The 16,075-nt window shown below is 43.4% G+C and overlaps 1 protein-coding gene across 2 annotated transcripts in view; it reads right to left on the bottom strand.

Annotated features, from left to right (window-relative positions):
• The window catches only part of LOC137421360 (uncharacterized), a 56,222-nt gene extending 43,719 nt beyond the window's left edge, over nt 1-12,503 (bottom strand). The window contains exon 1 of one of the 2 annotated variants that reach the window (XM_068107344.2): nt 12,256-12,503. In XM_068107344.2, the coding sequence (XP_067963445.2) occupies nt 12,256-12,322 (67 nt within the window). In that variant the 5' untranslated portion in view covers nt 12,323-12,503. The remainder of the gene's footprint in view (nt 1-12,255) is intronic. The other variant, XM_078771505.1, reaches the window with a different exon arrangement.
• Between the last annotated feature and the right edge of the window lie 3,572 nt (nt 12,504-16,075).

Consider the following 16,075-nt stretch of genomic DNA (forward strand, 5'->3'; position numbering starts at 1 on the left):
AATAAAATATGTTAATGATGACGTCATCGGTCACGTGGTTCGGCCGCCATCTTGGAAAAAACGAAAAATTTTTGCACCTCCATATCTCCGAAAGTCCTGAACAGAAAAAATTGAGACATGGCTCATTGTAAAGAACTCTCCATGGGGAATAAAATATGTTAATGATGACGTCATCAGTCACGTGGTTCGGCCGCCATCTTGGAAAAACCGAAAATTTTTGCACCTCCATATCTCCGAAAGTCCTGAACAGAAAAAATTGAGACATGGCTCATTGTAAAGAACTCTCCATGGGGAATAAAATATGTTAATGATGACGTCATCAGTCACGTGGTCGGCCGCCATCTTGGAAAAACGGCAAAACTTTGCACCACGATATCTCCAAAAGTGCTGAACAGAAAAAATTGAGACATGGCTCATTGTAAAGAACGCTCCATGGGGAATAAAATATGTTAATGATGACGTCATATGTCATGTGGTCGGCCGCCATCTTGGAAAAACGGCAAAACTTTGCACCACTATATCTCCAAAAGTGCTGAACAGAAAAAATTGAGACATTGCTCATTGTAAAGAACTCCATGGGGAATAAAATATGTTAATGATGACGTCATATGTCACGTGGTTCGGCCGCCATCTTGGAAAAACCGAAAAATTTTGCACCTCCATTTCTCTGAAAGTGCTGAATAGAAAAAATTGAGACATGGCTCATTGTAAAGAACTCTCCATGGGGAATAAAATATGTTAATGATGATGCCATCGGTCATGTGGTTCGGCCGCCATCTTGGAAAAACGGGAAAACTTTGCACCACTATATCTCCAAAAGTGCAGAATGGAAAAAATTGAGACATGGCTCATTGTAAAGAACTCTCCATGGGGAATAAAATATGTTAATGATGACGTCATCGGTCACGTGGTTCGGCCGCCATATTTGTCCTAAATGGCCGATAAAAAAGTACATTCCGGCAAGTCCTCGGTCTCTGACCGATTTTTCATTTGTTTGTCTGTCTGTCTGTCTGTCTGTCTGTTTGTCTGTCTGTCTGTCTGTTTGCAGCACTGCGTCTACACCGTTGCACGTAGAATCGCCAAACTTTGCACACATATTGGTCTTGCCCTGGAATAGACTGTGCCCAATTGATGACGTCATCGGTGACGTGGTTCGGCCGCCATCTTGGAAAAACCGAAAAACTTTGCACCTCTATATCTCCGAAAGTACTGAACAGACAAAATTGAGACATGGCTCATTGTAAAGAACTCTCCATGGGGAATAAAATGTGTAAATGATGACGTCATCAGTCACGTGGTTCGGTCGCCATCTTGGAAAAACGGCAAAACGTTGCGCCACTATATCTCCAAAAGTGCTGAACAGAAAAAATTGAGACATGGCTCATTGTAAAGAACTCTCCATGGGGAATAAAATATGTTAATGATGACGTCATCAGTCACGTGGTCGGCCGCCATCTTGGAAAAACCGAAAAACTCTGCACCTCCACATCTCCAAAAGTCCTGTATAGAAAAAATTGAGACATGGCTCATTGTAAAGAACTCTCCATGGGGAATAAAATATGTTAATGATGTCATCAGCCATGTGGTTCGGCCGCCATATTTGTCCTAAATGGCCGATAAAAAGGTAAATTCCGGCAAGTCCTCGGTCTCTGACCGATTTTTCATTACTTGCCGGAAAAGATTCCGGCAAGTATGTTGATCTGTTCGTTTGTTTGTCTGTTTGTCTGTTTGTCTGTTTGTCTGTTTGTCTGTTTGCAGCACTGCGTCTACACCGTTGCACGGAGAATCGCCAAACTTTGCACACATAATGGTCTTGCCCTCTAATATACTGTGCCTCAATGATGACGTCATCGGTGACGTGGTTCGGCCGCCATCTTGGAAAAACCGAAAAACTTTGCACCTCTATATCTCCGAAAGTACTGTACAGAAAAAATTGAGACATGGCTCATTGTAAAGAACTCTCCATGGGGAATAAAATATGTTAATGATGGCGTCATATGTCACGTGGTCGGCCGCCATCTTGGAAAAACGGCAAAAATTTGCACCACTATATCTCCAAAAGTGCTGAACAGAAAAAATTGAGACATGGCTCATTGTAAAGAACTCTCCATGGGGAATAAAATATGTTAATGATGACGTAATCAGTCACGTGGTCGGCCGCCATCTTGGAAAAACCGAAAAACTTAGCACCTCCATATCTCCGAAAGTGCTGAATAGAAAAAATTGAGACATGGCTCATTGTAAAGAACTCTCCATGGGGAATAAAATATGTTAATGATGATGTCATCGGTCACGTGGTTCGGCCGCCATCTTGGAAAAACCGAAAAACTCTGCACCTCCACATCTCAAAAGTCCTGAATAGAAAAAATTGAGACATGGCTCATTGTAAAGAACTCTCCATGGGGAATAAAATATGTTAATGATGACGTCATCGGTCACGTGGTTCGGCCGCCATATTTGTCCTAAATGGCCGATAAAAAAGTACATTCCGGCAAGTCCTCGGTCTCTGACCGATTTTTCATCTGTCTGTCTGTCTGTCTGTCTGTCTGTTTGCAGCACTGCGTCTACGCCGTTGCACGTAGAATCGCCAAACTTTGCACACATATTGGTCTTGCCCTGGAATAGACTGTGCCCAATTGATGACGTCATCGGTGACGTGGTTCGGCCGCCATCTTGGAAAAACCGAAAAACTTTGCACCTCTATATCTCCGAAAGTACTGAACAGAAAAAATTGAGACATGGCTCATTGTAAAGAACTCTCCATGGGGAATAAAATATGTAAATGATGACGTCATCAGTCACGTGGTTCGGTCGCCATCTTGGAAAAACGGCAAAACGTTGCGCCACTATATCGCCAAAAGTGCTGAACAGAAAAAATTGAGACATGGCTCATTGTAAAGAACTCCACATGGGGAATAAAATATGTTAATGATGACGTCATCAGTCACGTGGTCGGCCGCCATCTTGGAAAAACGGCAAAACTTTGCACTACGAAATCTCCAAAAGTGCTGAACAGAAAAAATTGAGACATGGCTCATTGTAAAAAACTCTCCATGGGGAATAAAATATGTTAATGATGTCATATGTCACGTGGTCGGCCGCCATCTTGGAAAAACGGCAAAACTTTGCACCACTATATCTCCAAAATTGCTGAACAGAAAAAATTGAGACATGGCTCATTGTAAAGACCTCTCCATGGGGAATAAAATATGTTAATGATGACATCATATGTCACGTGGTCGGCCGCCATCTTGGAAAAACCGAAAAACTTTGCACCACTATATCTCCAAAAGTGCTGAACATAAAAAATTGAGACATGGCTCATTGTAAAGAACTCTCCATGGGGAATAAAATATGTTAATGACGTCATCAGTCACGTGGTCGGCCGCCATCTTGGAAAAACGGCAAAACTTTGCACCACGAAATCTCCAAAAGTCCTGAACAGAAAAAATTGAGACATGGCTCATTGTAAAGAACTCCATGGGGAATAAAATATGTTAATGATGATGTCATATGTCACGTTGTCGGCCGCCATCTTGGAAAAACGGCAAAACTTTGCACCACTATATCTCCAAAAGTGCTGAACAGAAAAAATTGAGACATGGCTCATTGTAAAGAACTCTCCATGGGGAATAAAATATGTTAATGATGACGTCATCAGTCACGTGGTTCGGCCGCCATCTTGGAAAAACCGAAAAACTCTGCACCTCCACATCTCCAAAAGTCCTGAATAGAAAAAATTGAGGCATGGCTCATTGTAAAGAACTCTCCATGGGGAATAAAATATGTTAATGATGACGTCATCGGTCACGTGGTTCGGCCGCCATATTTGTCCTAAATGGCGGATAAAAAAGTACATTCCGGCAAGTCCTCGGTCTCTGACCGATTTTTCATCTGTTTGTCTGTTTGTCTGTCTGTCTGTTTGCAGCACTGCGTCTACACCGTTGCACGTAGAATCGCCAAACTTTGCACACATATTGGTCTTGCCCTGGAATAGACTGTGCCCAATTGATGACGTCATCGGTGACGTGGTTCGGCCGCCATCTTGGAAAAACCGAAAAACTTTGCACCTCTATATCTCCGAAAGTACTGAACAGAAAAAATTGAGACATGGCTCATTGTAAAGAACTCTCCATGGGGAATAAAATATGTAAATGATGACGTCATCAGTCACGTGGTTCGGTCGCCATCTTGGAAAAACGGCAAAACGTTGCGCCACTATATCTCCAAAAGTGCTGAACAGAAAAAATTGAGACATGGCTCATTGTAAAGAACTCTCCATGGGGAATAAAATATGTTAATGATGACGTCATCGGTCACGTGTAGTCGGCCGCCATCTTGGAAAAACGGCAAAACTTTGCACCACTATATCTCCAAAAGTGCTGAACAGAAAAAATTGAGACATGGCTCATTGTAAAGAACTCTCCATGGGGAATAAAATATGTTAATGATGATGCCATCGGTCACGTGGTTCGGCCGCCATCTTGGAAAAACGGCAAAAACTTTGCACCACTATATCTCCAAAAGTGCAGAATGGAAAAAATTGAGACATGGCTCATTGTAAAGACCTCTCCATGGGGAATAAAATTTGTTAATGATGACATCATATGTCACGTGGTTCGGCCGCCATCTTGGAAAAATCGAAACCTCCACATCTCCGAAAGTGCTGAATTGAAAAAATTGAGACATGGCTCATTGAAAAGAACTCTCCATGGGGAATAAAATATGTTAATGATGACGTCATCGGTCACGTGGTTCGGCCGCCATATTTGTCCTAAATGGCCAATAAAAAAGTACATTCCGGCAAGTCCTCGGTCTCTGACCGATTTTTCATATGTTTGTTTGTTTGTTATCTTGCCAAAACGAAGTTTTTGCAAGATGTATTAGTCAGCTTGTATGTTTGTTTTTATCTTGCCAAAACGAAGTTTTTGCAAGATGTATTAGTCAGCTTGTATGTTTGTTTTTTATCTTGCAAAAACGAAGTTTTTGCTAGATGTATCAGTCAGCTTGTATGTTTGTTTGTTTGTTTGTTTTTTTGTTTGTGGTTAATCATTTTTTTTTCACGTTTAGATCACTCTGTAGACCACAGTTATTATTGGAAACTCCTGTAACTTCGCATATCAGAGTCCTATAGAGATACCCTTCAGCACACAAAATTTTGAAGGTCAAGGTCAAAGGTCAAGGTCACTTTGCGGTCAATCATGGAGGTCAACGAAACCCTTATTTTTTGAGTAACTTTGATCGGATCGTCTCCAAACTTCATGGGAATCTAGTATATGGTCCGGCGCTCAGCTGATTAGTTTTTAGTGGCGATCGGCCTTGACCTTCAAGGTCATTTTGAAGGTCATTCAATTGGGTCAATCATGGAGGTCAACGAAACCCTTATTTTTTGAGTAACTTTGATCTTATGATCTCCAAACTTGGTGGGTATATAGGGTGTGGTATGGCGCTCAGCTGATTAGTTTTTGGTGTCGATCGGCCTTGACCTTCAAGGTGATTTTGAAGGTCATTCAATTTTGACCAAAAGGTAAAATTTTCAAGTTTCAGTTACCATATTTACCACAGTTATTATTGGAAACTCCTGTAACTTCGCATATCAGAGTCCTATAGAGATACCCTTCAGCACACAAAATTTTGAAGGTCAAGGTCAAAGGTCAAGGTCACTTTGCGGTCAATCATGGAGGTCAACGAAACCCTTATTTTTTGAGTAACTTTGATCGGATCGTCTCCAAACTTCATGGGAATCTAGTATATGGTCCGGCGCTCAGCTGATTAGTTTTTGGTGGCGATCGGCCTTGACCTTCATGGTTAGCGCTGGAGGTCGAAAATTATTGACCCCAAGGTCAAATTACGAAACCCTTATTTTTTGAGTAACTTTGATCTTATGATCTCCAAACTTGGTGGGTATATAGGGTGTGGTATGGCGCTCAGTTGATTAGTTTTTGGTGTCGATCGGCCTTGACCTTCAAGGTCATTTTGAAGGTCATTCAATTTTGACCAAAAGGTAAAATTTTCAAGTTTCAGTTACCATATCGAGTAGTACCTCAAATTGAAGCCCTTGTTGAGTGCTTTCCAAACATATAACTAGTTTGACAATGTGACGTCATTTGACGGCGTTATGACGAAAAAACTGCACTTTTCATGTATATTGTATTGCTTTAGTTCGCATTGTTTAGGTCACTCTGTAGAGCACAGTTCCCTTTGGAAACTCTTGTAAGTTCGCATATCAGAGTCTTTTAGAGATACCCTTTAGCACACAAAATTATGAAGGTCAAAGGTCAAGGTCACTTTGCGGCCAATCATGGAGGTCGACGAAACACTAATTGTTTGAGTAACTTTGATCGGATCGTCTCCAAACTTCATGGGAATCTAGTATATGGTCCGGCGCTCAGCTGATTAGTTTTTGGTGGCGATCGGCCTTGACCTTCATGGTTAGCACTGGAGGTCGAAAATTATTGACCCCAAGGTCAAATTTTGAAATCGTAGGTACCATATCGAGTAATACCTCATATGAATGCCCTTGATGAGTGCTTCCCAGATCTGTAAACAGTTTGACGCTATGACGTCATTTGATGACGTCATGACGAAAAAACGGAATTTTCATGAAAAAATTATTTCCTCAGTTCTCATCAAAATCTTTCAATATTTCATGTGCGTTGGTCATGAAGACATACTATTCACCATACGAAATTATTAAGGTCAAGGTCAAAGGTCAAGGTCACTTGGCAAGATACGGTTCACCCTGTGGGTGACATATGTTTGTTTGTTTGTTTGTTTTTTTGTTTGTTTTTTTGTTTGTGGTTAATCTTTTTTTTTTCACGTTTAGATCACTCTGTAGACCACAGTTATTATTGGAAACTCCTGTAACTTCGCATATCAGAGTCCTATAGAGATACCCTTCAGCACACAAAATTTTGAAGGTCAAGGTCAAAGGTCAAGGTCACTTTGCGGTCAATCGTGGAGGTCAACGAAACCCTTATTTTTTGAGTAACTTTGATCTTATGATCTCCAAACTTGGTGGGTATATAGGGTGTGGTATGGCGCTCAGCTGATTAGTTTTTGGTGTCGATCGGCCTTGACCTTCAAGGTCATTTTGAAGGTCATTCATTTGTTTGTGGTTAATCATTTTTTTTCACGTTTAGATCACTCTGTAGACCACAGTTATTATTGGAAACTCCTGTAACTTCGCATATCAGAGTCCTATAGAGATACCCTTCAGCACACAAAATTTTGAAGGTCAAGGTCAAAGGTCAAGGTCACTTTGTGGTCAATCATGGAGGTCGACGAAACACTAATTTTTTGAGTAACTTTGATCGGATCGTCTCCAAACTTCATGGGAATCTAGTATATGGTCCGGCGCTCAGCTGATTAGTTTTTGGTGGCGATCGGCCTTGACCTTCATGGTTAGCGCTGGAGGTCGAAAATTATTGACCCCAAGGTCAAATTTTGAAATCGTAGGTACCATATCGAGTAATACCTCATATGAATGCCCTTGATGAGTGCTTCCCAGATCTGTAAACAGTTTGACGCTATGACGTCATTTGATGACGTCATAAAGAAAAAACGGAATTTTCACATTTTGGCAAGATACGGTTCACCCTGTGGGTGACATATGTTTATTTTTATGTGATTAATGTTAGCTCTTACACGAGCCTCGATCTTGTATACAAAAAAAATAATAAAAAAAGCTCGATCAAACAGTCTCAGTTAGAACTGAAATCGATAGGAATGACTAAATACCTAACAGTTTTTATGTGAACACCGTCACTGTCATTGAACACTGTCATTATGCCCGATCTCCAAATAAGTTACGATCGCCCGATAGTCAATTTGTGAGCCATGAAAGATAGACAGAAACAAAAGATATTTGCACAATTTCAAAATACTTTATGCAAGATGTCATTGAAAAGAGATTTGGGAGAACCCTGTGCCAACACCTGGACTCACCCTGGTGTGCACCGTATGACCATCATGGAAGTGTCGGCTCTAACCTGGGAATGTAACGGCCGATTGGCGTCGAGAGATTATGGCCAAGATGGTATCACAAGTATACCACTGTGGGGTGGCACACTGAAGTCGGCACTCTACCACGTGCACTGTAATGTCACAATGTAATCGCAGCATTGTATGGTACACAATGCGTTGTATAGTACACGATGCATACGTGTCAATGTGGAAGCAATGGCAAAATGGTCGGTTGGAACCGAAAGCGGTTTGACCCCACAAGGGAAGCAGAAAGCACGGTTAAGCAAACTGCATCACTCAGTGACACTGCAGATTTTGATCGAAGGCCTACTCAATTTTGGGTGAATCCTACATTTTGAACACAAATTGGAGCACAAACATGCGGGTTCGCAATACTTTGGCTCTGAATATGGTAACGTATGAATCTCGTCCCAATTGCGCATGTGCGCGGAGTGAGTGATTTTTTCATTTTTTACTGTGCCTGTCCATCGAACAGAATTGAAAATCATTCCATATGGGAAACGTATTGTTTTTATGGACGTCATATAAAGGACACAAACAACAGGCACGTCGTGTTAAATAAGGCGACGAAAAAAGAAAAGAAAAAAGTGCATGAACGGCGGTAAACTTCTGAAAACGTTTTTTCTCTGCAATCTTTATTTCATTTCAATTTAATTATATACTTGAACAATGTATCTATCTATAATTCCAGTAATCTCTGTACGTTTGTACGTCTGTACGTTTGTACGTCTGTTTGTCTGTGACCGCTGTTTCTCGACAACCACGGGTCCGATATACTTGAAACTTGCCAGGTATATTGCTGGGGACCCGAGGATGTGCCTTTTCAAGGTTTCATATTAATCGGACAATTACTTACCGAGCTATGTCCAAAAAACGATTCAACCAATCAGAGAGCAGCGAACGATCGCGTGTGCCGAACGTGGAGGACACACTCTGCCTCGGATGGCACATTTGAGAGCGTATTCATTTATTTCACGTTTGCAAACTATGTTGGCGTTAAACTATGTTTTAAAACTAATAAAACCGAATTTGCGATTCATTCGCTTTCCTGCGCGTTTGTGCACGCGATGGCGATTTCTTTACCAAACTCCGGAAGCCGTTCGCTTTGGACCAAACCATTGCATGTAAATAGAGGGGGGGGATTGTCACCGTACTCGCAAGCCGTTCGCTTTGGACCAAACCATTTCATGTAAATAGAGGGGGGGGATATAATTTTAGATATAGATATAGTACGGGCAATGCCCTAGTTTACACAAATCGCCTTGTTCACCCTTCCAAAAACCTCCAGTTCAGCAGTACTCGGACAAAATATGCTACCATCTCGAATAAAATGTATCGCTCGCGCTCTCGGCGTTGGGGAATATCAGGATTCAGACAAAACTTGGCCGGCACTTAGGAAGAGCGCACACCTCCACCAGGCTCAACAGTTTATGTTTTCTATCCACTGATAGGCCGGATCTGGATTCGGACCTGCACCAAAATCGAATCGGCTTGTCCTAATCACCAAACCAACTCGTCCACCATGTTTCTTCCACATCCATCGATAACTTTTTGAGATATCCTGCTATGTACCGTTTTTTGCCCGATCTCTCAGTGCTGAAGAATCACTTAATAAATTCTAGTAGCCGAATCCGGATCCAGATCTTCACCAAAATCTAATCATTTCGTCGTTTTCACATGCACTACATCTCTGCCAAATTTTGTCCGAATCCGTCCACAACTTTTTGAAATATCTTGTTTACAGACAGACAGGGGTGAAAACATAACCGTCATCCACCTTCGGTGGCAGAGCTCGGATATCGACAATATCGGACAAACAATATCGACCGTGCTAGGAAAAACAAGGCAAGAGTTTAAAAGACCCTTCAGAAGTCCTGCGGGAGTAGAAATTTTCATGTGCCAGTCCGCGTGTGCGTCGCAGCGTGTGTGTGTGTCGGCGTGTGTGTGTCGGCGTGTGTGTGTCGGCGTGTGTGTGTCGGCGTGTGTGTGTCGGCGTGTGTGTGTCGGCGTGTGTGTGTCGGCGTGTGTGTGTCGGCGTGTGTGTGTCGGCGTGTGTGTGTCGGCGTGTGTGTGTCGGCGTGTGTGTGTCGGCGTGTGTGTGTCGGCGTGTGTGTGTCGGCGTGTGTGTGTCGGCGTGTGTGTGTCGGCGTGTGTGTGTCGGCGTGTGTGTGTCGGTGTGTGTGTGTCGGTGTGTGTGTGTCGGTGTGTCGGAGCGTCTGTTTCAGAGTGTGTGAAATGTGAACTTTTGTGTATTCCGTCCTATACGGTTTTGACGATACGAGAACCTGTAGATCGGATTCGCGGGTTTTCAGCATCAAACCAGATCTTGCCAGTTACGCCCCAGCCGAGCAACAGCAGCCTTAGCACTGCACCGCACATATTGTGGTGCAGTACCTGAAAATAAAATCTGTACATGCAAACCAAGAAAGTCATACCTCTACCTGTGGGGCCTGTAAAGCCGTACATGTACTAATACTAGTAAAGCCGTACTATACATGTACTAATACTAGTAAACCCGTACATGTACTAATACCAGCACTAGTAAAGCCGTAAATGTACTAATACTAGTAAAGCCGTACATGTACTAAGACTAATACTAGTAAAGCCGTACATGTACTAAGACTAATACTAGTAAAGCCGTACATGTACTAAGACTAATACTAGTAAAGCCGTACATGTACTAAGACTAATACTAGTAAAGCCGTAAATGTACTAATACCAGCACTAGTAAAGCCGTAAATGTACTAATACTAGTAAAGCCGTACATGTACTAAGACTAATACTAGTAAAGCCATACATGTACTAATACTAGTAAAGCCGTACATGTACCAAGACTAATACTAGTAAAGCCGTACATGTACTAAGACTAATACTAGTAAAGCCGTACGTGTACTAAGACTAATACTAGTAAAGCCGTACATGTACTAACACTAGTAAAGCCGTAAATGTACTAATACTAGTAAAGCTGTAAATGTACTAATACTAGTAAAGCCGTAAATGTACTAATACTAGTAAAGCCGTAAATGTACTAATACCAGCACTAGTAAAGCCGTAAATGTACTAATACTAGTAAAGCCGTACATGTACTAAGACTAATACTAGTAAAGCCATACATGTACTAATACTAGTAAAGCCGTACATGTACCAAGACTAATACTAGTAAAGCCGTACATGTACTAAGACTAATACTAGTAAAGCCGTACATGTACTAACACTAGTAAAGCCGTAAATGTACTAATACTAGTAAAGCCGTAAATGTACTAATACTAGTAAAGCCGTACATGTACCAGGACTAATACTAGTAAAGCCGTACATGTACTAAGACTAATACTAGTAAAGCCGTACGTGTACTAAGACTAATACTAGTAAAGCCGTACATGTACTAACACTAGTAAAGCCGTAAATGTACTAATACTAGTAAAGCTGTAAATGTACTAATACTAGTAAACCTGTAAATGTACTAAGACCAATACGAGTAAAGCCGTAAATGTACCCATACAAGTGCTAGTAAACCTGTAAATATAGTAGTACTAGTAAAGCCGTGAATGTACTAATACTAGTACTAGTAAAGCCGTACATATACTAATACAAGTACTAGTACGAGTAAAGCCGTACATGTACTAATACCAGTAAAGCCGTAAATGTACTAATACCAGTAAAGCCGTAAATGTACTAATACTAGTACAAGTTAAGCCGTAAATGTACTAATACTAGTACTAGTAAAGCCGTAAATGTACTAATACTAGTACTCGTAAAGCCGTAAACGTACTAATACTAGTACTAGTAAAGCCGTAAATGTACTAATAGTAATACTAGTAAAGCCGTAAATGTACTAATACTAGTACTCGTAAAGCCGTAAACGTACTAATACTAGTACTAGTAAAGCCGTAAATGTACTAATAGTAATACTAGTAAAGCCGTAAACGTACTAATAGTAGTACTCGTAAAGCCGTAAACGTACTAATACTAGTGAAACCGTAAACGTACTAATACTAGTACTAGTAAAGCCGTAAATGTACTAATACTAGTACTCGTAAAGCCGTAAACGTACTAATACTAGTACTAGTAAAGCCGTAAATGTACTAATACTAGTACTAGTAAAGCCGTAAATGTACTAATACTAGTACTCGTAAAGCCGTAAATGTACTAATACTAGTACTCGTAAAGCCGTAAATGTACTAATACTAGTACTCGTAAAGCCGTAAACGTACTAATACTAGTAAAGCCGTAAATGTACTAATACTAGTACTCGTAAAGCCGTAAATGTACCTGTAAAGCAGATCAAAGTGAGCAGCACCAGCACGGCTCGTTTTGATAAACCTCCGGGATTGTCCATCCTCCGGGTTGGTTAAACAAAAAGATGAGACGTATTCGCCATGAAGTGGCGTCGATGTGTAGAAATAAGGACGAAATTCACAAGACGCGGAACCTGAAGTACTCGATGGTGGCGATTAAAAGTTAAAACCCACAGAACACGGAACCGAAAGACACTTTCCGCATTTCTGCACGAAGGGGGCGGGGAAAACTAGTTGTTGTTGTTTTATAGATTTCTATCTTCTTTGGAAATGACGGAGAGCGAAACTCTAAATAACAACAACAAAACATGATTGATAATATGACCCTACTGCAAAGCCGCCATGAGCAGGCGAAGACTATTGAACTTTTTCGCAATTGTTTATACATACTTCCGCATCCGCAAGATGGCGGCCTCCATGGAGCGATTTGGTGCGTCAAAGCCTCGAAATTCTCAAAGATCCAGCAAAATCTGGCATTTCAACATAATACGCGTTCATTTACAACACCGGCCTCGCCGGCTATTAAATAGGAAAATCAATCCGTTCAATGAAGGAAGACGTCCGCATGGAGCCTTGATCTGCAAACGACAGATTGAAACAATGTAAATGTTCGATTGGGCACCGAGGAGGACGGACATCTTGAATACCACGTGACGTGTGCACTCGGAGAGGCGCGACAGCAGCAGTTTATCGACAAAGGTAATTTAAGACACCATTTGTTCAGGGTGCCGGCGATAACTCGCCTACTCTGAGCGAAGGACACAGTGGAATGTTTAACATCCACCAACCCATGACGCCTGGCTAGCAGACAAGATGTCCACTTTAACGCCCACCAACCCATGACGCCCGGCTAGCAGACAAGATGTCCACTTTAACATCCACCAACCCATGACGCCCGGCTAGCAGACAAGATCTCCACTTTAACATCCACCAACCCATGACGCCGGGCTAGCAGACAAGATGTCCACTTTAACATCCACCAACCCATGATGCCCGGCTAGCAGACAAGATGTCCACTTTAACATCCACCAACCCATGACGCCTGGCTAGCAGACAAGATGTCCACTTTAACGTCCACCAACCCATGACGCCCGGCTAGCAGACAAGATGTCCACTTTAACATCCACCAACTGATGACGCCCGGCGAGCAGACAAGATGGCCACTTTAACATCCACCAACTGATGACGCCCGGCTAGCAGACAAGATGTCCACTTTAACATCCACCAACCCATGACGCCCGGCTAGCAGACACGATGTCCACTTTAACATCCACCAACCCATGATGTCCGGCTAGCAGACAAGATGTCCACTTTAACGTCCACCAACCCATGACGCCCGGCTAGCAGACAGGATGTCCACTTTAACATCCACCAACTGATGACGCCCGGCGAGCAGATAAGATGTCCACTTTAACATCCACCAACTGATGACGCCCTGCTAGCAGACAAGATGTCCACTTTAACATCCACCAACTGATGACGCCCGGCTAGCAGACAAGATGTCCACTTTAACATCCACCAACTGATGACGCCCGGCTAGCAGACAAGATGCCCACTTTAACATCCACCAACTGATGACGCCCGGCTAGCAGACAAGATGTCCACTTTAACATCCACCAACTGATGACTCCCGGCTAGCGGACAAGATGTCCACTTTAACGTCCACCAACCCATGACGCCCGACTAGCAGACAAGATGTCCACTTTAACGTTCACCAACCCATGACGCCCGGCTAGCAGACAAGATGTCCACTTTAACATCCACCAACTGATGACGCCCGGCTAGCAGACAAGATGTCCACTTTAACATCCACCAACTGATGACTCCGGGCTATCGGACAAGATGTCCACTTTAACGTCCACCAACCCATGACGCCCGACTAGCAGACAAGATGTCCACTTTAACGTACACCAACCCATGACGCCCGGCTAGCAGACAAGATGTCCACTTTAACATCCACCAACCCATGACGCCCGGCTAGCAGACAAGATGTCCACTTTAACATCCACCAACTGATGACGCCAGGCTAGCAGACAAGATGTCCACTTTAACATCCACCAACTGATGACGCCCGGCGAGCAGACAAGATGTCCACTTTAACATCCACCAACTGATGATGCCCGGCTAGCAGACAAGATGTCCACTTTAACATTCACCAACTGATGACGCCCGGCTAGCAGACAACATGTCCACTTTAACATCCACCAACTGATGACGCCCGGCTCGCAGACAAGATGTCCACTTTAACATCCACCAACCCATGACGCCCGGCTAGCAGACAAAATGTCCACTTTAATATCCACCAACTGATGACGCCCGGCTAGCAGACAAGATGTCCACTTTAACATCCACCTTCTGATGACGCCCAGCTAGCAGACAAGATGTCCACTTTAATATCCACCAACTGATGACGCCCAGCTAGCAGACAAGATGTCCACTTTAACATCCACCAACCCATGACGCCCAGCTAGCAGACAAGATGTCCACTTCAACATCCACCAACCCATGACGCCCAGCTAGCAGACAAGATGTCCACTTCAACATCCACCAGCCCATGACGCCCGGCTAGCAGACAAGATGTCCACTTTAACATCCACCAACTGATGACTCCCGGCTTGCGGACAAGATGTCCACTTTAACGTCCACCAACCCATGACGCCCGACTAGCAGACAAGATGTCCACTTTAACGTACACCAACCCATGACGCCCGGCTAGCAGACAAGATGTCCACTTTAACATCCACCAACCCATGACGCCCGGCTCGCAGACAAAATGTCCACTTTAACGTCCACCAACCCATGACGCCCGGCTAGCAGACAAGATGTTTACTTTAACATCCACCAACTGATGACGCCCGGCTAGCAGACACGATGTCCACTTTAACATCCACCAACTGATGACGCCCGGCTAGCAGACAAGATGTCCACTTTAACATCCACCAACTGATGATGCCCGGCTAGCAGACAAGATGTCCACTTTAACATCCACCAACTGATGACGCCCGGCCAGCAGACAAGATGTCCACTTTAACATCCACCAACTGATGACGCCCAGCCAGCAGAAAAGATGTCCACTTTAACATCCACCAACTGATGACGCCCGGCTAGCAGACAAGATGTCCACTTTAACATCCACCAACTGATGACGCCCAGCCAGCAGACAAGATGTTCACTTTAACATCCACCAACTGATGACGCCCGCCCAGCAGACAAGATGTCCACTTTAACATCCACCAACTGATGACGCCCGGCTAGCAGACAAGATGTCCACTTTAACATCCACCAACTGATGACGCCCGGCTAGCAGACAAGATGTCCACTTTAATATCCACCAACTGATGACGCCCGGCTACAGACAAGATGTCCACTTTCACGTACACCAACCCATGACGCCCGGCTAGCAGACAAGATGTCCACTTTAACATTCACCAACCCATGACGCCCGGCTAGCAGACAAGATGTCCACTTTAACATCCACCAACCGATGACGCCCGGCTCGCATACAAAATGTCCACTTTAACGTCCACCAACCCATGACGCCCGGCTAGCAGAGAAGATGTCTACTTTAACATCCACCAAATGATGACGCCTGGCTAGCAGACACGATGTCCACTTTAACATCCACCAACTGATGACGCCCGGCTAGCAGACAAGATGTCCACTTTAGCATCCACCAACTGATGACGCCCGGCTAGCAGACAAGATGTCCACTTTAACATCCACCAACTGATGACGCCGGGCCAGCAGACAAGATGTCCACTTTAACATCCACCAATTGATGATGCCCGGCCAGC

Source organism: Myxine glutinosa, chromosome 2 (genome assembly GCF_964187855.1).
Source record: "Myxine glutinosa chromosome 2, kmMyxGlut1.1, whole genome shotgun sequence".
Taxonomy (NCBI): domain Eukaryota; kingdom Metazoa; phylum Chordata; class Myxini; order Myxiniformes; family Myxinidae; genus Myxine; species Myxine glutinosa.